Raw genomic sequence first — 27,664 nt, 5'->3', positions numbered from 1 at the left:
GCAGAGAGGAGATAATGGAAAGATCTTAATTGCTACTTTTTGATAATAGCCCAATACATAGCCTAGGGCAATAAAAATGGTTGTAGTTTCATACTACATTTTTTTGACACATCAACACACATCATTAATTATAAAATTTCTTATTTCTCCTCAAAGATAAAAATTTCATACTTTTTATGTCGTCCCTCATTTTCCTCTTCTTTTTCTAACATAAAACCGGTTTCTTACTTTAGAACCCGGTTTCATATAAAGAGCTCCCTACATCATTGAAAAAAAATATTTTTTCAATCCCTGGAAAGCAGGAACCATTAGAAACTCATTAAAAGAGTCTTCTTTTATAGAAAGGAAATTCGATCATAATGCAAAACCAAACAATAACGAGTTTTTGATTCCATTGGAATTTGGAATTAGGGTTGGTCAACCATGCGGACGTGATCGGGTCGGACGGGTCAGGCCAGGCACCGCCCGGGTCTAGTCGGTCCTGGTACAGGTGGACCCGGAATTGGTCCGGTGTTGGGTCAAGGGGCGGGATGGGGAGAAGCCAGGGTTGGAGCAGGCTGAATGCGGGCCAAGTAGTTTATGTTGAACCCGAGCACGGTCCAGGTAGCGTGACGGGTCGGACCGGGCTATTTACGGGGCGACCAAGCTGGGCAAAGAAGGACCCGTATGGGGGCCGGTTACGGATTGTAACACCCCCATATACCAAGGTGCCTTACCAAGGACCACCCTAGCATGAGAGATTGTTACCATCTCGGTTTCCCGAGGCTAGTATATCAAAAGTAACCATTACCAAACATTTATTAAAGTATATAAAGTTAACGATTACATTGTCTCAAAACCAACTCAAAAGAAAAGTATAAGGATCCCAATACAACTGAAAAAACAACTAAACTCGTAACAGCGGAAGCTAGACTCAAAGTGATGACATCCCATCTCGTCCTCGTAGCTAAAGACAACCATCACCTGTCATAATTTGTTCATCATCCCCGAATGGATCACCACATGTTTACAAAAGAACAACAACGGGGTCAATTCACTACATAATTAAAATAAGACAAAGTACGATAAAGATAAACAATTGTTCCACAATCCACCTCCAACTCCCAATCACATCTCGTAACTAACTACACACTAAAGTGTGTAGCCCTGCCAGTGGGGGACCGCAACCTTGCTCACCTAAGCCCCGCTCATCAATGAGCGATAACCATGTTCATTAATGTGCACATCCTCTCCTGTGGCGGGTTCCACAGAGGGCGAATCAAGGGCGTGAAGCCACTCCTGCAAGTGACTCCACTCAGCCGAGGACGCACCTCGCGAACATCATCAACCATCTCAACTCCAACACGCAAACTCCAATACACCAACAACAATCTATCACAATATCAATGAAATCAATTAATCACAACAATGCATTAAATTAAGGGTAAATTGATAATTTATACCTACTATAACACCATTTTTTAAAACTTATACCTAGGATAACTTTTTTTAAAAACTTATACCTAAAATCCTAATTTCTTCCAAACTTAATACCAGATGTCCAAAAAAAGACTCGAATTGACTATTATGCCCTTACTAATTAACGCACACACCCTTTCTCCACCACATTCGCCCATCAACCTTCATCATCATCACATACATTCCATCACCATCACTCTGATCAACCTCCTCTTCTACCGGCACTCCCATCGATGTCGGTGTTGCCGCCCACTTATCCTCTCTCTTAAAGCCATCACCGCTAAAACCCACGACACCCACAACCCCCTAAACCCAGAACATCTACCTTTACCCCACCACTTCGTCTCATTGCCATTGATAGGCACTCTAGAATCCTCCAAAACTATATGACCATTATCAGTAACCCCATTATTCTCCCCAGAATTTGTCCCTCCACCGTCAATTGATGCAAACCCAATTGAAATTTTATCACAATTCACAATGAACCCTAATAAATCTATTAAAATCCCCAAAAAATTCCTAAAACTTGAACTACCATCAACCTTGTTGCTAACCCTCGATGAAATACCCACCTTAAACCCACCAAATTTGATGTGATTTGATACAAATGGTGATGACCCATTTGAGGTATGTGTATGAACAGTTGAATTAAGCGCAAAGTAGCCTAATTTTGACACTAAATCCACCATTGTTGAAGTGGGTTCAGCGGAAATGAGTGAAGGATGATGTGCCATTGTTTGTTTGTTTGGTTTGGTGTTGTTAAATGACGTTTAAGAAGGTATAAATATAGTAAGACTTTGAAAGTAACTTAAACTCAAGAGTGAAGAAGAAGAACATTAGGGAGTTTGGACGGGGAAGAGCTTTGGGAAGAGGAAGGTGGTGGGATGTTGGAGTCATCTCGACAGCGGAGGAGATGGGTGATGGTGGTGGGATGTTGGTGGTTTGGTTGGGGAAAAGGGGTAAAGAGTGCCGCTAGCGGGAGGATAGCTATGGAACTGCGGTGATGTCGCTAGCTAGTGCTGGTGCTGATAGTTTTTGATGGTGATAATTGGTAACAGTGGTAAGTGGTTGTGTTGGTTAATGAGTTGGGAAAGGGTGATGATACTTAATTAATAAGGGCAAAATTGTCATTTTTTGTCTTTCTATGAGATTTGGTATTAAGTTTGAAAGAAAATGAGATTTTTGGTACAAGTTTTGAAAAAAAATTATCTTAGGTGTAAGTTTTGAAAAATGATGTTATATTAGGTATAAGTTATCAATTTACCCTTAAATCAATTATACAGCAACTGAGAAGGGAAACCCTACATTTTCGCAATCCAAGCACACACAAGCAACCAATAGTAATTCTCCATGACACCGTCACCTACACACGAATAATCACATACAATCACTATAAACCATTCCCCCAAATTAACCCAAATTAGGGTTTGCACAATTCTAACAATAACAATAATAAACTAATTAGGAATACTAGAGACTTACTAACACAGACGACACGGACAATGAGATCCAAAAGCTCGCAATCGATCACCCTTGGCTTAGGAAAAGATGAAGATGATTAGAGAAGTTTAGAGTAGCGTCGTTAGGTTTTGTAAAATAATGATTTAGAACTGATTAGAAAATGCTCAACACGCTATTTATACTTCTCTAATCATTTTAATCAAACCACGGAAATAATTCCCGTCAGACCGGATACTCGGCCGAGTATTGAGAATACTCGGCCGGGTATCCCTTACTCGGTCGAGTATTACCATACTCGGTCGAGTATTCCTGGACAGTAGCCTGGCCACAAACACACGACGCATTACTCGGCCAAGTTAGCCCTATTCGGCCGAGTAACAGGACTTAGAAAAACATGGTATTACACGGATGGGCCGACACGACCCTTATCTTTGACCCACCCTATTTTGAATTGACCAATATATAAAGATCGATGGGACTATTTATTCAGGATGAAGTGAGTAAAAATGTTTTGTACCTATGAGACTAATAACTTGAAAACAATCTTATCACTCAAATCAAACTGAGTGCAGACAACACTGATTCCAGAATAACATTGTGAATCGATCTGCTACTCAGTCTGCTTCTCACATCAGTAACCTTGATAGCAAACTGCATTTTGGTATATTTTTAGTCAGCTAGTTTTGCTTAAATCGAAGACTTCTCACATAAGTACATTTAACCCTTCTTAAACTTAAAACGGATAATGCTTAAACAAGAATTTGTGGTTTTCACCTAAGCCTCAGACGTCAAAAGTAAGACAACAAACTCATTCATGAATTAGCATGGGCACTTAATTTCACTCGACTATTTTGGAGTGGTCAAGATATATTAATTTTATTTTAAAGGAGAAAAAAAATATATTAAGAAGAAAGAAAAAAAGTAGAGCGGTTCATGGGTCGCCCCGTGCATTAAACTTGGCCCATCCCGCCCGCCAAAAAAGCGGATACGGACAAGGCATTTTAAGAAAAATACAAAGACCCAGCCCACTAACCCGTCCCGAACCCGCTAACCTGGTGTCCGTGAGCCAAAAATTAAATGTGAGCCCGGCCTTATCCAGCCCACGCCCGCTTTGAACACCTCTAAAAAAAGATAACAAACAAGTCATGCAAGACACCATAATGAATAGCGGAATATTGATAAACTTGATTTGGCCCCCTTGAAAAAAAAAGCTCAAGACCGAATCAATACTATATATTAATTCCAGAAACCAAGGGACTTCAGTGTAATTAAAGAAAGTTATAGAAATTAATTATACTATATAGTTTTAAATTACTAGCACCGTGTGATGGACCCAATTAAGGGATCTCAATGCAAATATTTTATAGTTTGGGTTAAAATTAAATTATATAGAAGTTTGGTAATTTTCCTAAACATTTGTAAGAGACTAAAACATGGTCAATTTCTTTAAAATAAAATAATCAATTAAAATAGTCAATTTCCTTAAAATAAAATAATTAATTAAGATGGTCAATTTCGAGGAGACTAAAAGAAAGAAGATGCTTGATAATTTTCCTAAATATTTATTGAAGACTAGAAGATGGTCAATTTCCTTAAAATAAAATAATTAATTAGTATAAACATGCACACTTATGGTATTAATTATTATCATCATAAAATTATATATTAAATTTAAAATCTATGCAATTTTATTAAACTTTATAGGTTATTAGATGTATAGAGATGTTAATTATTTAACATACAAAAATATAATATAAGTAGGTTATAAATAATTCAAGTTAGATTCCATAATATATAATATTGCATAATTCTTTCGATTTGATTTAATGCATATATGTAATATATTTATATAAATATATAATCCCCTTAAAATTGCATGCCTAAGTAGTAAAAGTAATTTCGTAGTAAAGAAAAGAATCGTAGTAACATTGGATATAGTTATATGATAGTAATCACTCATTTGAATAGTAAAAGTAACAATATTATCAGCGAGATTAGTGAAAGTGGTAGAAACAACAACGGGAGTAGTGAAATAATCAATATTAATGCGTCAATAGTGAAAGTAACAATAATTACGGCGGGAGTAGTGAAATTATCAATATTAATGCGGCAGTAGTGACAGTAATAATAATTACGGCGGGAGTAGTGAAAGTAACAATGATTACGAGCAAGTAGTGAAATGTTATTACTATTGTTTCATTAATAAGAGTAAAATATTAATAGCGGGAGTAGTGAATTTGTATCAAAATTTATTTCGTCGTAATTTTAGGATATGTCATAGAAAAATATATTAATGATAAATTCATGGGTTATGCAACTTTAAGTAATTTTATTTAATGAAAAAAAAATTAATGGTAAGTAGAGGTAGCCCGGGCGAAGCCGGGCACCAATACTAGTCAATGTCATAATCTTGATATCGCTTAACGTAGTTTTAATATCACCACAAAATATGGAAAAAATACAACCGCGGTGAACTTCAAAACCTTTACAAAACGGTCTATGTTACTCCGTATAATGCAATTTGGATCCTGTATAAAAACCTTATTTGGTAGTATGGTTAGAAAAACATAGGCGCACACTTGCTCTAGTCATTTGAGAAGTATACAACACTAACAGTAGTGATCAGTGATCAGTCCATTATTCTAGCTCCTCCCTATCTTTTTCTTGTGACGTTTTTGCTTCTTGCCTGACTTTTGACACATTTGTACTCTCCTAATCACGTCCCTCACATCTCGATCTGCAACAACATCATTATCATCATCATAAAACCCGGAATGTATCATCCTCAGCTTCCTCAATACTGCAGCCAAAACCCCATCTTCCTCGCTCTCGTCTCCATTCAATTGTGACCATGAACTCCTTGGAGGTGACGCATCATGTTCTTTATCATTAGGGGAAAAGTAGGAAAAGAAGTTATAAGGAATCACTCTCACGTAATTGGCTTTATAATCTTCCCAAACAGCCTCATTATCATCCAACACTACAACAACTTTGTCATGTTGAAGCACAAGGTCTAGCCATTTCTTATGCTTATCCAACGTAACACAATCGTCTCTCGAAATTACCCTCCAATTGTCAAAATACTTTCCAGCAGGGTCCAGAATTTTCGCCACCGTCCACGACCCAGAACGACCACCCAAAGTGTATATAGTCATATCAAACATTGTGCTCACTTCTTCAAGAAAATTTCGAACATAAGGTCTCAATTTAACCCATCCACACGGAACCTTAATTAGCGAATCGTCCTCAACTACATTACGATGGATTCCACGTTTCCTAGACCCCAGGAATTTCTTGTCCTCGGGGGTTAGCTTGTAGGACGGTCGTTGATGGAGCAAAGTGTGGTCCAAGTCGACAACTAAGTGAAGCTTTTTTCGGGTTAACAGACTACGCAAATTTTGATCGCGGATTCGATTAACTTCCAGCAAACCTAGGGATAAATTAGGGTAAATATAGGAGAAGGGTATTGTACGAATCTCGCCTGAATTAATTTGTTTACCACATCTTGTGCATATATTTTCCATGAAAATTGGGTGTGTGCAACTGGAATTGGCGTCTTCTTTTGTCGGGTTTTGATCATCCTTGAGAATTCCATGAGCGATTTGTTGCCCAAACAAAGATGATATCAAATCAATTTTAAAGTTGCTTGATTCATCTTCTTGATTTTCCATAATGGAAATTGGATTGGATTTTGGATTTGATGGATAAGTTGAGTGGAGACAAGATGAATTGAGATTCCGAGATTGATAAAATTGCTGTGTTTTCTGCCTCTCAGATCTGCTAACCCGAGTTCAAATATATATGCCCTCCTTAATTCCTTATCACCAGCGTCAGTAGGGGAACAATTGTTGACTTTTTTTTTCCCCTAAAGATAAAAAGGCTAACCCGAGATTTAAGATTGATTTAAGGAATACTAGTTTGAATGCCCGTGCGTTGCATTGGGATAATTAACTTATTTATAATGCAAAAAAAATGTTATAGGTGTTTAATGTTTACATTCTATGTCTAATGATTTGTTTACATATTATTAAAATATCTTTTTAAAAAAAAATAGATTAATATATACGTGGGTTAACTCTTATTTATAATCATATAATCACCTTACCTTATACTAATCTTTCGATGTGGGACAATTCTACTATTTATAAGTAATATATTCACCAAACTTGGATTTTTTTCTAATGTGGGACAATTCTACTACTTATACGTAATTTATACTCCCTCCCATCCAAAACAAAGGTTACATTTGACTTTTTGGTACTATTCATGATTGTAGAGAATCTTTGGTATTATTAGTAACGTATAAGAGAAAACATAGTCATGTGAGATCTTGTTTAATTCATCGTCATGAATGCTATAAGAATATCAAATTTTTACAATTTTTAATAATGTGTAACTTAAGATATTCACGTTGCAAAACGCGTCTCGGCAAGCGTAATAAAGTCAAATGTAACCTTTGGTTTGGATGGGAGGGAGTATTCGTCAAACCTGCATTGTTTTTCAATGTGGGACAAATAACATACTCAGAATTACACCATCTTTTTTGTACTTAGTTCGACATCTAACCAAATCTCAAATACCGAATACAGACAATTGCTACTCATTATATCTAATAGTTATATTTAAATTTAATAATATGATCAAGTACTCTCCATTAATATTTGTACGTTGTTTTTCTTCAAAAAAAATTGAACATAATTGAGAATACGGAAATTTTCCGTGGTACCACTTAATTTTGTCAGATTTTCCATGTTACCCCTACTTTTAAGAATCTGCCTATGTTACCCTTGAGGTTCCATTTTTTTGCCCATGGTACCCCCTAATGTAAAGGCTGTTAAATGGACGTTGAGTTTGATGGCGTGACAATAAAATAACAATGAAAAAATAATACCTCCTTTATTGTTTTATTGGTACAGATATCTCTCTCTTTTAAATGAAAATTTAATTAACTATATCATTATAATATTGGAAATTTTTCATGGTAACCTTGAACTTTGATAGATTACACATGCTACCATGGACGTTTGTTTTCTATTTTTTTTATCATAATTAAAATATGTGCAAATGATAGAAACATATACTCTAATGATAGAATATTTTTTAACACAATTATAATTATATTATTTAAACGTAGTATATTTACCACACCTACGTTATTTTTCAATATGGGACATATTATTTTTCAATATAGGACATATAAAAGCTATAGGTAGAAAATATAATGATATAAACTTTTAAGAGCTCTCCAAGACAATACTTAAGAGACTCAACAATTTTTGGGTTGATGTCTAAGTTCCAAGGATGCCTCTTATTTATAATCATAGAATTACCCATCTTATGCTATATTTTGATGTGGAAAATTCTATTTTTTATATGTAGTATATTTATCGCACCTATATTATTTTTCAATGTGGGACATATAACATACTATGAAATACACCATCTTTAATATGTGCAAATTATATAAAATCTATATATACTCTAATGATAGCATTTCTTACCATGAATCTAATAATATTATTTTCATAATTTTTTTACCCACATTATTTTACCAAATGAAATAAAAAAGTTTTTATTTTAAAATTAGAAACATCAATTGAATATAAAATAAGAAATACAGAGTATATATAATATAATAACTAAAAGATTTTCCAAAGATTGACTTAGGTTAGAAATCATTATTGTAGAGACACTAATACAAACTCTTTTAAGAGCTCTCTCTGACAATACTTAAGAGAATCAAAAGTTTTTGGGTTATGACTTCTATTTATAATCATAAGATCACCCTGCCTTATGGTAATCTTCCGATGTGGGACAATTCTAATATTTATACATATTATATTCAACACACTTACATTAATTTTCAATGTAGGACAAATAACATACTAAGTACACCATTTTTTTTGCACCTACTTTGAGATCAACCCGATTTAATAATGAGAAAATACAATACAATACAATCTACACTCTAATGATACAATACAATACAATCTACACTCTAATGATAGCATTTTTTGTCACAATCTAATTATTATAATTTTCATACGATACTTTTTTGTCAAATGAAATATAAAGTTTTTATATCGAAATTATAAACATCACTTTAATATAATATAGAAAATGTATATATATGGGACAATTCCATTATTTATATATATAATATATTCATCACACCTACATTATTTTTCAATGTGGGACATATAACATACTAAAAAGTACATATCCTTTATATAAAAAAATTTTGGGTTAATACCTAAGTTTCAAGGATGCCTCCTATTTATATTTATAGAATCACCCTACCGTATACTATTATTTCAATGTGAGATACATAATTTAATTATTTAGTCATAGTATGTTTATCATGCCTATATTATTTTTCAATGTGAAATAGAGAATTTAAAATTTCTGATTACTATATCGAACAAAAACAAAGGAATAAGAGCAACAAAGAGAATATGAAGAAAAAACACGAATAAAAATAGCTGAAGCCTGGGATACCATTCCATTTGCTCAAGTAATAAGAGGTTTGATGTTAGTAACCCAATCAATTCTTCGAAAATAAGAAATACATGTATTTTCTTAAGAAAACCACTATTGTATACATATTATTTCTCTTTGAAGGTAAAACCACTTAGTCTCGATCATTAGATAGGGATCTCTACATCGTACATATAACGACTCATTAACGCTCTATTAGTGCATTCAGAAGATAACCATTAGTAAAATCTTTAGTTTTGTACTGTGTTAGGAGACTGGCATTAGTAAAACCTTTAGTTTTGTATTTTTTGATTTTCGTGTTCATCTTCTTAACTCTTTCCCGGGTAGTTCCCAACGATTTTCACTTTATTTTTTATATCATATCGTAGATAATGATAGAAAATCTTAAGAGCTCTTTAAAACAATATTTATGAGACTCAAAAAATTTTGGGTGGATACATAAGTTCCAAATATGCCTCCTATTTATAATCATAGGATCACATCACTTTATACTAATCTTTTGATGTGGGACAATTCTACTATTTATATGTAGTATATTCACCACACCTACTTATTTTCCAATGTGGGACAAAACATACTAAAAAGTACACAATTTTACGTATTCAGAAGTACACCATCTTTAATATATGCAAATAATATGAAATTTATACTCTAATGATAACATTTTTTACCACAAAGCTAATTATATTATTTTCATAATTTTTTTAACGATATTGTTTTGCCAAATGAAATGTAAAGTTTGATATAAAAATGGAAATATCACTTGAATATAATTTAGGAAATATACATATTATAATAATTAAAAGATTTTTCACTTTATTTTTTACATAAAAAATTATACTTTCCTAAATTGATTTTTGATAATGTGGACGCTTTCAGATCGCTCGAAAAAACTCTCTTTTATATATATATATATATATATATATATATATATATATATATATATATATATATATATATATATATATATATAGATTTTCCTCTCCTTCTTGATTGTTTATTTACTCTTTTTTTTTAGATAAAATTTTATTCCTTTTGTCTCAATTATTTGTTTACCTTTGTTTAAAATAACCTAATGAGAATAACAAAAATTAAAATAAATGAATAAGATTGAGGGAGTGCCTTAGTGTAAGATTATTAGTAGTTTTGAGTCAAGACCTTAGTAACTTTTAACACAAGACTACCAATAATCTACCAAAGTCTTGAGTTGAGTCTTGTTAATCCAAGACTCAACTTAAGACTTTGGGTGAGTTTTAACCCTACTTTCAAAGGAAATTATTCAATAAATTGATTTCATGTGGATTGTGGCATTTCTTTTTGTTCTTTTTTTAAAGTGTAAAAAAAAAAATAAAGTGAATTGGAAAAGTAGAGTCTGAGCTAAGTCTGACTTATAATGTATGAAGTCTAAAATGAGTATTAACAATCTATATATCTATATAAAAGTATAATAGAGGAACCACTATACATATTTTTATCCACGTGTCGACTTCTCATGCACCACTTTCCCGCCTACTTCGTCTAACCCTAGAAAATGCCTGGACATATTGAAAAATTACTGCCGTCATCCAAATTGCACAACCCTCTTCACATTCATCAAGCTAGCAATTGGAAACCGTCACTCTGTAATTAAGTATTACAAATTCACGAATTAGCCAATATATCAATGCATCCTTCGTCACTATCTATCAATCTCCTTCTCAAAATCACACATCATGTTTTCATATCAAAGATGGATTATTTGCCTCAAAACTGTGAAAGTAAGTTGTTTTATTTCCCTTTAAAATTGGTATTACATTTCCAATTGTTTAACTTATGATCTTTTGCAAAATTTGACATCTTATCTGCATCTAATTTTCCGATGTAGGGCCGACAGTTTGAAATCCGTTATCACAGTATTTACTGAGGCTATAGTCTATGAATCGATTGAGATTATACACGGTTAGCCTTTGAATTATCTCATTGTTGTTACTATTTGTTCTTAAAAAAATTAGGCAGTCACAATTATTTGAGAATTGGTTTCAATTGACTTTGTTAGGATTACTAAAAAAAGTGATGATTGTTTCATTATTTCCGGTTGATTTGAGTTTTCAATTTTGTCCTTCAAATTGTAAATCAATAAATATTGCAAATGATAAATTAGGTGTTTGGAACTTTGAGGGAGTAACTTATTTGTATGAACCGACTGGGGGGTTGCACCTCAAATCTCGCGTTTTTAATGTGGTTGGTTTACTGTATGTAAACTTGCGGGTTTGTGTATGAGATTTTAACGCGAGGTGACGAGCTGACGAAGGTTCTCTATGTTCCGCACTTCTTGCTTTTGTTTTCCCTAAGCATTGCCACGATTGTGAGACTGGCCTTTGTGTAATAAACAGTTAAACATGTATCTGTGTATCGATCATACATAAATAAATATATATAAAACAACTATCATACGACTTCAACAACATGCACGCATTGTACGTAGCTTATAGTGTGTACACTTTTTTTAGTATATTGATTTTGAATATGTTAGTTTTAGAATATATTTTCTATGTCTATGGAAGATTGTTATCTGTCTTACTAAAGTGGTTGGTTACATGAAGCAAGCTAACATGCATTTCGTAAGTTTGTATGCCAATCCAAATTATTTAACGGCGGTATAGGCTATAACCATAGCGTAATTTCTTTTCTCCCCCTCTTTGTTTAAAGTTTTTTTAAATGTACGGGAAAAACATTGAGCTAAGTTATAAATTGTGATTTATTAATTTATATGCTTTATATGTTGATTACTACAGGTTAACATATCCACAAATTATCTAAATGAACACGCTTATAATTAGCTTATCGAAAACGGTGCTGGAAAGGCCTACTTGAGGGAGTCATATGTGACCAAGGTGCACATGATTATGGTTAAGCAAGGTAAGTCATCTACTGGTTTTAAGCTATACTAAATTCATTAACTCGATTATGAATGGCATTAAGCATTGTTAGTCAAATTAGATATAACCAACGGACGCATTCATACGATTTAGACTGATTTTTTTTCGAAAATCGTAAAGACGTAAATGGTACTCCGTATAAATTAGTGCTTCATTCATTTATTTAGTACATTGTATAATGCCTCCCTAACCTTCTACTCTGCTATCGCCATGAGACTTTTTCTATCATAGAGATAGAGTCATAGACTGTACAATTATTAAATGATGCAATACACCCTGCATTATTTAGCATTGGATTTTTAGTTCGGATAAAAAGAACTTTTGGTAATATTTCACTGTTTTCCATTTAGCATTGACAAAAATTACAATTTTTTTTTTTTCCAATCATGTCATGACATAAAAGATTGACAAGACTATGTTAATTGACAATATTTTACTTATGTCATGGTTATTTTTTTCCATTATTAGCTTAAGATCACTAGGACTCCCATAAGTTGCTTATGTTGGGTATATAGAGATAGATACTATTGTAGTATGTCATTCCTGAATTGATTTTTCTATGTGCCTGTATAGAATTTTTCATGTAGGATAAATTTGATCACAATAGTTTTTCTATGGCTTACCAATTTCTGAAATTAGGTTTTGGAAAATCTATGGAATTGTGTATTATGGTGTTCATTGCTATTTGACTTTTTAATAACACTGAATATATGTATCTAGGTTAATTCGTTCGCTTGCCATTATGGTTCTATTGAGTGACTTCCAACATACTCCCTTTGTTCCAATCATTTTATTACCTTTGATTAAAATAACTCTCACAAAGAATAAAAAAACCATTAATTGGGACGGGGGAGTACTATGTTAAGTAATTGGGTGCCACCCTCTCACAACAATTCTTTATTGAAGGGGTCCCCACGGTGGCGCCCTTTCATTTTCCTTCGGCCAAAAGGTTGTTTGTTATTACTCATAATAGGAATTAGTATAAATTGATCTTAATTATTAGTTGAAATGTCGATTGATCTGTCTCTTTTGTAAATCTGGAAATTTATAAAGTAGCCATAAGTCTGCATTCATATGGTATTTTAATTTTAGATATGTACGAAAATTTGGTGCATAAACTCACCATCATTTTATGTGAAATTTTTATGCACAGGGTTAGCAAGCGGAGGTTTCTTGCAAGTTATGGTGGCATATGTATGTCTTATTCCGGTGTACTTTGGATTTTGTACACTATTGGAACCAGTTTGTATGAGTATGCATTTAAATACATCAACGGTTCATGGACACCTTGGAGCGCAATGGAATATGATTATTGGTAAAGATGCAAGCTAAAGTGCTCTAGGCACAATAACCCTCTGAACAATTTTACACCTTCACAAGGTGATAAAACAAGTTTATACATTGGACAATTTACGTGTTCAAAGGTTAGGCTTGAGTTAGTTATTCAGATTAGAAAATCAACTTCAATGATTTATTTTACAAGTAATTGGCTGTACAATTTATGTAACTTTTGATTGTACAATAAATATCACCTACTTCGTATGTTTTAAGCACAAGACTCAAGTTTTATATTTATAACATGGGTTTAAAATATGTGAATAACAACCTTTGTTACAAACCTTTGCTACCGTTAAATAAAAACATTTGGGTTTTCAACCTGTCACCTTAGAATATAGACATATACTCTGTTGGTTTTAGTTAATAGTTAGCTCCTTTCTAAACAGATGAGTAGAACGTGAGCTGTTTACTAAATTTTTAAATTTAAAAATAAGTGAATTTTTTTACATTTTACTACAATACCCAGTTACTATCACACTTTGGAATAATTTACATTTTACATGATTAATATGTCTAAACTATCTTTGTATTTTGAAATAATACATGATTAACATGTTTATGCATTGTGTATGGTTCCTAAAATAAAATAATATGTCATTAAAATATCTGTGTATAAAATGCTATAAATCTAACTTTCACAATGTTCTGATTATAATTTTTAGATATTCTCATACATATCCCCGTGCAATTTTGCAAGGGTTTTAAACTAGTAAATAAATAATAAAAGTTAGTGAAAAGTTGATGTGGTCAAATTTTTAAGACTTTGGTAAATCTTACTAATTATCATGTCTGAGAGTTGAAAATTTCATAAATAACTTTTTTGTTTGACAGCCATAAAAAAGGTTCCTTATACAAAGCACACCTGCATTTCTAAGTCATGTGCAAACACTACATTATTATTACAAAAGCTTAAACTAGGGGGTGAGGGTTCTTAAAAAACGGGGTTTCTTCAAAGAGTCGCTGGAGTAGTACGCTGGGGATGCCATGTCTTTTCTTTTCTTCGCTATTTGAGCTTTAGGAGGGTACCTACAACAAGACACACTTACGCCACGAGGACGTAGAAATTTATGGGAGAGAGATCTACTTTTGGAGGAAGTAGATAAATTGTGTCTCGGAGATTCATTCCCTTGACTATGATTCTTCTTGGAAATGGCCATTCTCCATTTCTCATGCACCTGATGAGCAGAGGGGTACCTGCAAAGTAGAGGGGTAAAATGGGTGCATGATGGTTTCTCAAACGAGTAAGTCTTACACTTCTTAGAACGAGCTGAAAAAATGAAAAGCTGATGGTCGTCATTAGAATCCTTGAGGGCTAGAGAGTAAATAAAAGTGGCCTTATCATTCATCAGAGGGACAGGGACGCTTGGATCATTATCAACACCCTTGAGGTTATCTTGGGGGATAAGAGTGTCCGGAGAAGAAAAATTGTCACAGATTGAAGACGCACTTGAAGTCACGGACTCAGTAGAGGACGCGTTTAGACTTCCGCTAGAAAAGGCAGGTTTCACATTGATAATATCAGAAGGAGTCATGTCTTTCATTGCCCCCATCATCTTAGATTTCCACTTTTTAGGCCTTATTCTCCTTTTCTTCTTCTTCTTCTTCTTCTTCTTCTTCTTCTTCTTCTTCTTCTTCTTCTTCTTCTTCTTCTTCTCACATCGTTCTCTTACACTGTCTCTCTCCTTAGTAACCTCACCCTTAAGAATCCTAATTGTTAAAGTTGACAAATCACATTTACGATAAAATCTCACCTTTTTACCATCCAACAACTTTTCATAATAATGTGCGGGGATCCTTAAACGGGAACTACCACCTCCCTTTTTGGAGAACTTAAGAACTGACTTTTTAGCACAAGTATTTTGAGCCTCCGTCACCTCCATATTTATACTCTCATTTTCCTTAATACTCCCATCACTATGATTTTCCATCACCTCCGTGATCACGCTTTCCCTATCTTGTATACCCACATCAGATGCCAAGATATGAACAGATTTCTTATTGTTCTCATCCACGCCATCTTCAGGAGCAACCTCCAACACTCTTTTACCATTTTCCTTGATGAGAAGGTGACCTTTTACCACATTTAATTCCCTTAACACATCCTTATTACTAGGTTCAACAGCTAAGGCCTCAACCCATTCCAATTCAGCTAACGGAAACCTTTTCAACTTCATATAAGCAACCACCCTACGAAAAAGTACCTTAACATTACGAGGAAATGTGTCCAAAATCATGGAGCACATACCCGCAGCAGCTTTGTATTCCTCGAGTTTCAAGGCACAGGCAACCATATTAGAAATAAGGGAAACAACAAGGTTAGATAAAGATTGAATATCTTCACCTCCAATATTTCCCAAGCTCAAACTAAGCAATTTACAAGCTTCATCGTAACACGTTGTGGCAATATCAAAGTCATTTTGCTTAAAATAACCGTTTCTCTTATCTTTAAGCTCCCTCACCTCAGCTAAGGCTAACCGGGCCGACCCCTGCATTTTCATAAAAGAGTCTAACATCCTTTTCCCTTCATTCTCCATAAACCCATCGCTAACATGGGCACAAGCAAAAGCTTCAAGAAATTTATAGTGACCTGTAGAAGAAGACATAATAGCTACTACCGAGGAAGCAAAATCGAGTACACCTTTAACCCCGATTTAAACAAAACAGTGATGTATGAACACTAGTTCAAAATCCCAGCAAAACAAAGAAAACCAGTACCTCACAACAGACCACTAGAGAAGAAACTTAGAGCAAACTCACTATGAAGCGGAACAACAAAGGCAGAAAAAAGGGGAAACTGTAAACCAAACAATCTACCAGATGGATTCAATCACCTTTTCACCATCGATCAAAAGCCCCCAAACAACAAAGCCAACTGGAAATCAATTAGCACCCCAAATAAAAGACATAAAAACAGAAACTTATTAAGCTAGAAAAACGATAATTAATAACCAAAATCCACAATGAAGGGGAGACGGAATCACCGACTGTGTTGCACGGAGAGCTAATCCCAGCAAAAACAACGCTCAAGGAAGTCGCACCAAATGATGGTATCCGCGACAATTGATCGATAAAACAATCCTCCTTGAAAGCAAACAATCAGAACGACGATCAATCAAAACCCTTCTTATTTCAACTACGAGAAAACTGGCGATTAATGACAGAGAGGAACAAGAAAAAGGTTGAAGACGGTTGAATACACCTCGCCGGCAACCTAAAGAGGCGACCGGAGCAGTCGTCGGCGAGGAGGTGGTCAATTTTAGGGTTGTTTTGATTTGGGGATTTTTTTTTGATTATTTTCTCTCACCAACTTTATAATAACATTAAGTCATTAACATAAACAAAAATTCATAAATAACTTCAGATATGTCAAATTCTAATTTGGATAACTAAAGTTTAGTCTTATTTTCAATCAAAGTATCTCATATTTGTATTGCCTTGATAGTCTGTCTGAGCTTGGATTGGGTAATGTATACCCTTTGAACTACACTTTTAATAACCAAGTATTTGTAAATTGTATTGACTCATTTTAGGTATCTCAATTTACATCTCTAATTACATTTTGGAAGCCATTCATTTCATAGACATAAATTATTTTCTTCAAAACCAGTTTTATAAAACAAACTTTAAAAAAAGGGAAAAAAAGTACACACTTGAAAACAAAGCTAATAGCTACTCTCTATTATTCATTCATCTTAAAATTTTCCTCTGAAAGTAACACGATCATTGTCATGGCCAATTACTAGTTAGTCTTATTTAAGACGGGAGTATCTGTTTTAATATTAAAAATGGTTAAATATCGTCTCAAATGAATATATAAGACAAATCTTTTGCCTTTCCCTTAGCATTCTGGTTTTGTCTTAGTTATCCCACATGGGCATATTTGATCCATCTTAAATGAGAATTCCCATTGGTTATATATAGAGCGGTTCATGGGTCGTCCCGTCTGTGACACCCCGCGATAAAGCGGAAAATATAACTAATAAATTAAAGCGGAAATTTATGATATTTTAAAAACTTTTTATTACTAGTTAAAGATTAACACGCGGGTGCCAAAATGAAATGAAACAAAAATAACAATAAGCAAACTTAGGTTATTACAACCCAAGTCTAGAAAGCGGAGAAAAGATATCCCACGAATAAACAGATAAGGGGTTTCTAAACTAGCAAACTAAGGTCCAAGGGTTAGTTCTCGCTAGCCCACACGTCTTCCCCACGTAAGCATCTTCACCACCTGTCATTCATGTAAACATGAACGCCACAGTCAGTGGGGAGTAACTAAAGGTTCTCCCAGCCACAAAATGTCGAAACACAGATAAACAAGAACATATTAGAACATCATGAATATAACTATTTGATGCAAGCACTCAAACATGAGACTAACATTCAAAACATGCGTAGTCAATCATAGATAAGACATATGATACATCCAACTTTAGAAACCAAACAACATACAATACATGAAAAGGGACTACTAGCATCACATAATAAGCAAAGCATCCGGCTCAGAGGCTACCTTTAAAGCATGTCCGAGACACAAGTCTTTAAGTACCTTGGCTCAGCGGTTACCTTTAAAACATGTCCAAGGCGCGACCTCTAAAGTATATGGCTCAGCGGTTACCTTTAAAACATGTCCAAATACTACAAACAAGTACCCGACTCAGAGGTTACCTTTAAAACATGTTCTAGGTACAACAAACAAGTATCTGGCTCAGCGGTTACCTTTAAAACATGGTCAAATACAACAAACAAGTGCCCGACTCAGAGGTTACCTTTAAAACATGTCCGAGGCACAACAAACAAGTATCTGGCTCAGCGGTTACCTTTAAAATATGGTCAAATACATCAAACAAGTACCTGACTCAGAGGTTACCTTTAAAACATGTCCGAGGTACAACAAACAAGTATCTGGCTCAGCGGTTACTTTTAAAACATGGCCAAATATAACAAACAAGTGCCCGACTCAGAGGTTACCTTTAAAACATGTCCGAGGCACAACAAACAAGTATCTGGCTCAGCGGTTACCTTTAAAACATGGCCAAATACAACAAACAAGTGCCCGACTCAGAGGTTACCTTTAAAACATGTCTGAGGCACAACAAACAAGTATCTGGCTCAGCGGTTACCTTTAAAACATGGCCAAATACAACAAACAAGCACATAGAACGGGGTTATTCACGTCACATTCATACTTATGGCGTGCATCTCACCATAAGTACGGATGGGAACATCAATCTCGACGATCATATCGCAACTAGAGGGCATATGGCTCACCCCTAGTATCCGATAGGACCAAGACTCAGGGACGGGATGATTAATGTCACATTCATACTTATGGTCTGCATCACCATAAGTACGGATGAGAACATCACTCCCGACAAATCATATCGCAACTAGAGGGCTCTGGCTCACCCCTAGTAACCGATAGGATCAAGACTCAGGGACGGGATGATTAATGTCACATTCATACTTATGACCTGCATCACCATAAGTACGGATGGGAACATCACTCCCGACGAATCATATCGCAACTAGAGGGCCTCTGCCTCACCCCTAGTAACCGATAGGATCAAGACTCTTACAACCGAACAATACTAGACATTATCTAGAATACGACTCTTACCAGTACTTATAATAAATATCTCATACTTGTGTTATAGTACTAAGCATTCCATTTTATAATTTAACATGCCGGTTAAATACAATATAACAAGTGATAGTGGATAATGTACGTTATATGAAATATACGGGATAAAATGTGACCAAGTCCAAGTGACTCATTTATGAGCCCAATAAACGAACTATAAGGAGTCTAACAATTAAATCACATTAAGCCCAACAAGCAAGATAGACGAGTCCAACTAAATTAACAAGGCAAATCCAACCACATTAATAAGATAAGCCCAAATACAAACATATGACAAGCCCAATTAACTTAACAAGTCAAGTCCAATTGAATAAATGTGTAAAAGAGCGATATTAACGAATTACGTTATATAAAATACGAGGAGGTTATTTAATCATGTTTTAAATAAACAGAACTAGCGCCAAAACAATTTATAAACATGACTCACGAGCTATTTTGGCAACCTCACACTCGACCTCACAACAAACCACACGCGGCCTCAACCCGTAACTAGCTAGGCCTCGGCCAGCTACTGCTAGGCTGTTGTTAGGCCACAGCTAGCTACTGCTAGGCTGTTGCCAGGTCACAGCCAGGCTACAGCAGGCCACGGCAGCTGCTGCTAGGCCACAGCAGGCCACGGCCAGGCCATTGCCAAGGTGAAGGCACGCATCTCCATACACGAGACGGAAACGAAAACGGTGAAGCTACACGACCAACAAAACAGAGGCCAAACCAGGCCCTTTCACGGTTCCAAACAGAGTCCCACATCCATCAATTCGACTCAAAATTTCGACGGAAACGAAAGCAAGGTTGCGACGGGAATGAACACACTTAAAAACGTGAAATACTCACACCCGATTTACCAGCAACAATACTCCAGAAATCCGAAAAAAATGGTGACCATAGCAACCCACAAAAAGACACAGCATACAATCGAAATAAGGCATAGTCGGATTCTCTTAAGGGCATTAAGCTATGAAAACAGCCAAATTAACATGTAAAGTGCTTACTAAGCTCATTTAATCCACCATACACAAACAAAAGATTATAAAGGCTCAATCTTTACGACCACAAGAGTGAAAACCGAGTAAAATGGCGAAAATATCGACTCATTGTCGAGTAACCTATCACCGTTACCTTAACTCCTCGAATTTCCGAGTAAAAACGTCAAAAACATGAGCCTTTCTTCAGTCTTCAGCTAAAAGGAGGAAAAACGAGTCGCTTAAGACAAGAAATCGAGTTGTCATTTAAGACGGCATTTTCAAAACCTCAACAAAGTCGAAGCTTTCTTACCTTAAAAGAATGAGGAAGGAAAAAGGAAGCTAATGGTACAAAAATCATGGAGTTTGGTTGAGAATTGGGAAAGAAATCTGGGTTTGAAGGGTCGATTAAAAATGGGTAGTCCGTCTCTGTGTTTGTGTTTGTGTTGTTGCTGCTGCTTTGTGGTTTCGAAAAAGGAAGAAGAAGGAGACGAAATGAGGGGTGGGGACGGGAAGCACATCAACCATAATATATAGTAATACTAATATAAATAATAATAATAATAATAATAATATATAATAATATATATATAAAAGTATTATTTAAAGGTAGAGTGTGTAAGAGGTAGGTGAGCGTGTTGTCGATATAGGATAGGTCGAGAAAGATTAGTCTCACAAGTGGAAATATGACGGTCTATAGCTAGACGAAAATTAAGACGAGAATTATTATTATTACTGTCACTATTATTACTGTCCGATCAAAAATATGTACATAAATTCTTATATAAATTATGGCTCAAAAATAAAATTGAATAATACATATTTTTATATAAATGAGCTTTTATATATATTACTTTTATAAAAATCGTGTTTGACATAAAATTAATTAAATTCAAAAATTCAAAAATATATAATAAAGTAATTAAACGGTTTAATAAATTTCAAATGTCAAAATGGGAAATTCGCGGGTGTTACACCGTCCATTGAACCCGGCTCATCCCGCCCGCTAAAAAAGCAGGTACGGACAAGGCATTTTAAGAAAAATGCAACTCTCGGTCCACTAACCCGTCCCGAACCCGCTAACCCGCTTGTTCGTGGGCCAAAAATTAAACGTGAGCCCAACTCATGTCCGCCCAAGCCCGCATTTGAACACCTCTAGTTTATGGCTCTGTTTGGTAAAACGAACTAAAAAAGTAGCTGAAACCTGAAAAGGTACCTGGAAACTGAAAAACTAACTGAGACCCGAAAAGATAGCTGATAAGGTAACTGAAAATTAGGAGCTGATAAGATAGCTGAAATGACGTAGCTGATAAAAAAAATATTTGGCAAACTAACTGAAAAGCTAACTGATTTTGATGAAATGACGTAAAAAGATATGATAATTATTTAATAGTATAGATTTAAAGGGTAAAAACGGAAAATCAAACCAAATCAGGTGCCTGAAATCTCAAATGATACTCTAAGTAGCATTTCATTTTAGGTAGTTTATTTGGGTAAATAAGCTACTTGTCAAACGCTTACAAAAAAAATAAGGTACCTGAAATTTTAGTCAAATAAGCTACTCTGACCAAATCAGGTACTGAAATGTCTTGCCAAACGAAGCCTATATATATGAATTGCTTTACTAGTGTAAGTAAATGAAAATAAAAACGTTTTATACATGAATTATAGATATTCTTGTGTAAAACATCCTTATAGAATTCGTGACTTAAATATACCTTATTAACTACTCCCTCTACTTTTATAATGTCGGTTTATATTTTAACACGTCCCTCACACGAATGTTCTTTTGGCTTGATTATGAAATGCAACCGCATACCTCTCTATACCTAATACTAATATTCCACTTTAGAATTGAGGAGGTGAGATTCGAAACCAATAGTAATAAAAAGAATGTGATATCAGAAACAAAGAAGAAAAGTAAATGGCATCATTGTCAATATTCATTCCACTCGTATATAAGGTTATTAATTAAAGATTTTTGTGATGTAAAATCTTTTACATGAATGGATTTCTTCTACAAACATAGTCGCTCTACAAACAAACATGTTACTCGTATTATTCCTTAACTAATGGAGCTGACCAATTCCTTCGGAACAGTACGTTTAACCATCCAATCAATCAAATTTGGCAAGAAATTAAATTCCATGTTTACTTTGTGTGCTTTGATAATGTATTAAATCTGTTTGATTTTGGTTAGCTTACTTATCTGTAAATGTTTTATTTCGAACACAAATTCTCATTATAGACGGACACTATCCATCTATATGTATAGACGGATACCATTTCTCCTCACCAAATACCCATTTGCCATAAAGTGGGAAGCACATGGGGGTGCCCCATCTTGTCCCCCTACCCATTTTATTAGAGGTTTTTATCCGTCTGTTCGCCCCACCCGTCTATACCAAGACCTATTGTATTTCGAAATGGTGGTATGTGTTAATGTGTATGTCTATGTTATGCCAGATAAACAATTAAATGACTAATATAATAAATAACCAAAAGGGCTAGTCGTTAAGCTTATTGACAGGTTTTTAAATGTTTTACCAAGGTTTTAAGTCCCTAAATAAATATTCTTATCAATGAAGCGGTCTGCGGCTTCTTGTTAAGAACCTATAGAAAGACAATTATATTCGTATTAAAAATTAGGGATATTCTACGGTGTAGCCCTGAGTTTTCCAGTTTTCTATATTATACCCCTACATTTTTAAAATTCTACGGTGTACCCCTAAACTCTATATATTAGTATATACCATGACCTTATTATTGGATTTACTAACTTAGTTTCTTAATTGATCTATTAAATCATCTATTTACCATCTCAATTACTCGATAACCTACTCATTTACTTATTAGTTCGCCGAATAACCAATTAACCCACCAAATAGTATACGAATTTAACTAAAATTCATCAAATCTCCATTATTATTTCATGCTTCATAACAAAGGTTTTTAATAGTAGAATGTGAGTATTAAAAGTGATTTGTCATGTTTCTCATATAGGATGATTATACAACATTAATGAGTCAAAATAAAGGTCAAAGTACGGTTGTTTGATAGTGATAAAGTTAATGGAGGTCATGACGGAGAAAGAAGTAATAAGGTTAGGGGTACACCATAGAATTTCAAAAATGTGGGGAGACAACATAGAAAATCGAAAAACACGGGAGTACACCGTAGAATATCCCAAAAGATTAAAACGAACCAAATAACACCTCACTGACATAGATAAGACAGAGTTTTTGCTAATATTTAGGCATTTAGTTTTTGTTTTCTCTATTTTATTTGAACTGTTTTACGTTTTAAGTTTAAAACGAATAGAAAAAATACCCGATTTTGAGAAAAACAAAAAAACTTTTTAAAATTATAAGCTGTATATTACAAGTACTTGTTGAGTTGTAAGAGTAGCACATGAAGCCATTAATAAGGAAAAGATGAAGGATTTTAATCAAGTGTCCCTTCTATTACTCCTTGTGTATTTAAAGTACAAGAATGCAATTAAATTTAGGGTTATTTAACGGGATTAATCCATCCTATGCCTCCCCTTCTCAAATTACCCCATCCTATGTTTTATCCCATATTAACCTTGTCTTTCCACTCATTTATCTCATATTAGACCGGACCTAATATTTACCTGTTATAACAGGTGAGATCTATTTGCCAATAGGTGTCCTTGTTTTAATACCTGTTCTTAACCTTCTTCACCTTTCTTCTTTCTTGTTTCTTCCTTTATTTTTTCTCAAATTTGTTCTAATTTATATGCAAATTGTTCTCTTCATCTCACTAGCTTACCATCTTTACACATTAAATGCTAATACTTGCTCCTATCATATACAAACAAGCATAATACTCAATGTACGTTTATGCAATCAAATCAAATAGAAGAATATTTCACAGATTTTCACCAATGGGAAGGAGAATTTGGTTGGTTACAATATGAATAATCATATATTCCGCACAATATGAAGTTGGAATTTCCTAGATTTCCACCAATATACCGGTGTGAAGAAGACGGCGGAGATTATGGTGGCCTGGTGTGCGACGGTACGGTAATGGCGAGGGCAAGGCGTAAGAGTGGAGAGCAGCGGTTGTGGTGTTTGAGGATGGTATGTAGACGGCGGATGGTAGACGGAGACAATCAAATCTTAATTCGTAATTCGGACAAAAATAAGAGGGGTGTGCGCTGTTCAAACGACGTTCAGTTGACCAAATGGAAGTATTTGAAAGGAAAAGTGAAGAAGCAATGTCAATGGTAAACGACCCAGAAAGAATTGAGATGATGAAGAAAATGCAGGATGGAGATGAAGGCTCATAATACAATTAATTGAGTAATGGAGATGAAAAAAATAGGTGAAGTGAAATTAGAAAGATTAAGTGAAATAAATGGGTTTTTAAATAGCTAAATAATAAGAGTAACCTGTTAAACAGGTTACCCTTCTAATGGGGTAATATGAGAAAAATGAGTGGAAAGATAAGATTAATATGGGATAAAACATAGGATGAAGTAATTTGAGAAGGGAACACATAGGATGGATTAATCCCGTTAAATAACCCTTAAATTTAATATAAAAACTACTCCGTAGTAAAGTAACTTCCATTAATTGAATGCAGTGGGCTGATCTGACTACAAGGTATGCATTCCTTTCATTTTCTTCCATTGATATTTGATATTGTTTCCTTGTAGAAAAAATCAACTTCATTTAAAATGGAAAAAAATAAAAATAAGCATCTCTGAAAACTTCCATTACTACAAAACCCCCTAAATTCTCCAACTTTTTACCCTTTATCTCAAATACCAAAACCCTCATTATCAACATTCTTTTCTTTCCTCTCCCACCTTTCATCAATCAATCATAAAGTTAAACAAACCATAATCAAACCCTTTGGAAATTATTTGATTTTTGTTTCTTTATTATGAGAAATCTGGCAACTTGTTACAGTGAACATGCTGTAAAAGTTTCAGATTCATATTGTTCAAGACCATTAAACAAGTCTTTTGTCTCACCAAAATCAATCCCATCTATCCAAAATGTTGTCACCTCTACATACAAAGTTAATATTTCTGACCAAAAACGTCTATTCATTACAATCACCTGGTGCAGTAAATTAATTTGCCAGGGTTTCTTCATCAAAATCAGTGAAAATATATCAACACCCTCAAATTCACGGCATGGGTTTCATCAAATTTCGAAAATTAAAGGCTTTAAATCATTGCTACTTGATTCCAAGGGAAATTTCAAGGTTGATCTCCATTGGGATCTCTCCACGGCCCGTTTCGACGCAGCTGGGCCGAATCCCGTTGGCGGGTTCTACGTGGTGCTTATATTGGTTGATTCACAAAGTGCCCTTGTCTTAGGGGACATGAAAAATTGCCAAGTTGTGGAAAATTTGGTAGGTGGACTGGTCAAACCCATGATGACATTGACCTCACAATATGAGCAATTTACAGGGCAGTGGAATAATCAGATAAATTCAAAGGCCAAAATGAGTGATTCAGGGATTGAACATGAGATTGTGATCAAATGCTGCCCGGAAGATGACGGACCGAGGAGCCCGGTGCTATCGGTGTATGTAGATAAGAAGAGGGTAGTAAGGGTGAAGAAATTGCAATGGAATTTTAGGGGAAATCAGGTTATATTTGTTGATGGTTTACTAGTAGATGTAATGTGGGATGTTTATGGTTGGTATTTTGATCAAAATGGCAAGGAAAATGTTAAGAATAGAAGTGGTTCATTCATGTTTAGGGCAAGAAGTGGGTTGGATAGCAGGCTTTGGTTGGAAGAACAAGACAAGAATTTAGCTGATAAAAATCACGATAGACCTCAATTCTCCTTGTTGATTTGTGCTTCTACAAAGAATCCTAGTTGATTCTCTGTTTCTCCAGATTTTTTTTAAATTCTTTTCGTTTTGTTTTTTACTCGGGCCTTTTTAGTTGTACATAAGTACATTATCTCTATACCAAATACTCCTCAGTAAAAAGAAGAATTTTACAGTCCAGTCCAATTAAAACCAATTTCATTTTCAATCATACTCCCAGTCAGTAGTTATTTATTTTTATTTTGGAGTATATTAGTTGATAGTTATCTATTTTCTATTTTGATAGATTTTTGTGAAGTGTCTTACCGTCATCCATGTGTGAGCGAGGTACGGAGTATATGTTTTCCGTGGACCGAAATTACCCATCTATATTTCCTTGGTATTTGTGCCAAAAAATAATATTCCCTTCTAGTCTAATTGTTGATTCCTCTTTCCTTTTCGATGTTAGTCGGGTGTTGGTTCCCCTTTCCTTTTTTGGTAAGTTTTGTGTGGTCCAAATTCAATTCTATGTGGAATTGGGTGTTTTGTGTGGTCCAAATTTATTTCCTTAATTTTGATGCCCAAAAGAAAGGGAACCAACAATTAAACTAGGAGGGAGTAAACTACTATTGATCAAGCTGGAGGGATTATATATATACACATAACTAAACTGTTAACAAAAAAATTTAGGAAAGGTAGAGAGAGAAAATCCTCCATTTCTCTCTACCTTTCCTAATTCTTAAAATATCAGACCGACTCAACGCTTCATCACCTCACCATTTGTTTTGTTTGCTTCGCCGGAGAGGTAACCGTCCGGCGCCTGAAGCCTAATCTCCGATTGTTTTTTCAATTTCTCATGTTTTAATCATTTTTCAGGTTTGATTTTAGTTCTATCGTGTCTGTTAATCCTACTTTCTCCTCGGGTTTTCCTCTTTGGTTGTGTGTTTTGTCGGGTTTCTCCTGGTTAATTTTGATGTTTATATTGTGTCGACTTGATTAAGAAGAATAGATGCTGTAATATTCGGGTTTTTTTTGTTGCTTTCTTAGATGGAATGTCAATTTCTTCTACTTAATCTTTGAGATTTGGTTGTTGTGGATGATAATGGGGTCGATGATGATGACCTTGCTAAGTTGGTTATGGAATTGGGGGTACCATCCATCTCCAATGTCCATTTGGAGAAAGACAAGGGGAACTCCCTTTTCAGGGAAGGTAATTTCGTTTTGGCTGCTCGTCACTACACTCAAGCGCTTAAAATCGTATGTTTTCTAGGCCTTCCACCCGTTCATGACCAGCTCGTAGCCACTTCCATATGCCTCTCCCTTGTCCTTAGTTTAGTGGGTTGTGAGTTGAAGCTTTCCCAGTATAATCGTGTTTGCTGTTACTGTACGTTCGTCTTATCTTTTGATCCGAGCAATGTTAAGGCCCTTTATCGTAGGGGCCTCGCTTTTAAGCATCTGAATTTTCTCAACAAGGCTCTTGACGACTGTAGATACCTCATTTCTACACCTCCCGCCAACCACCCAGTGATGATGGGGCCGCATGTTTGATACGTGGAACGATTTTGTGGCAGTCTGTAAGTTCATCGACAAGT

At 34.8% G+C, this 27,664-nt stretch overlaps 2 protein-coding genes across 2 annotated transcripts; one reads left to right on the top strand and one right to left on the bottom strand.

The window, feature by feature from the left end:
* Positions 1-5,351: 5,351 nt before the first annotated feature.
* Positions 5,352-6,772, bottom strand: LOC141591142 (RNA polymerase II C-terminal domain phosphatase-like 4). The gene has a single exon (XM_074411550.1). It carries the CDS (start codon positions 6,588-6,590, stop codon positions 5,562-5,564), a length of 1,029 nt encoding a protein of 342 aa, XP_074267651.1. The 5' UTR covers positions 6,591-6,772; the 3' UTR covers positions 5,352-5,561.
* Positions 6,773-24,885: 18,113 nt separating this feature from the next.
* Positions 24,886-26,268, top strand: LOC141591141 (uncharacterized). The gene has a single exon (XM_074411549.1). It carries the CDS (start codon positions 25,191-25,193, stop codon positions 26,142-26,144), a length of 954 nt encoding a protein of 317 aa, XP_074267650.1. The 5' UTR covers positions 24,886-25,190; the 3' UTR covers positions 26,145-26,268.
* The last annotated feature ends 1,396 nt before the right edge of the window (positions 26,269-27,664 follow it).

Source organism: Silene latifolia, chromosome 7, assembly GCF_048544455.1.
Source record: "Silene latifolia isolate original U9 population chromosome 7, ASM4854445v1, whole genome shotgun sequence".
NCBI classification, from domain to species: Eukaryota; Viridiplantae; Streptophyta; class Magnoliopsida; order Caryophyllales; family Caryophyllaceae; genus Silene; species Silene latifolia.
This window is presented reverse-complemented; position numbering and strand designations above follow the sequence as displayed.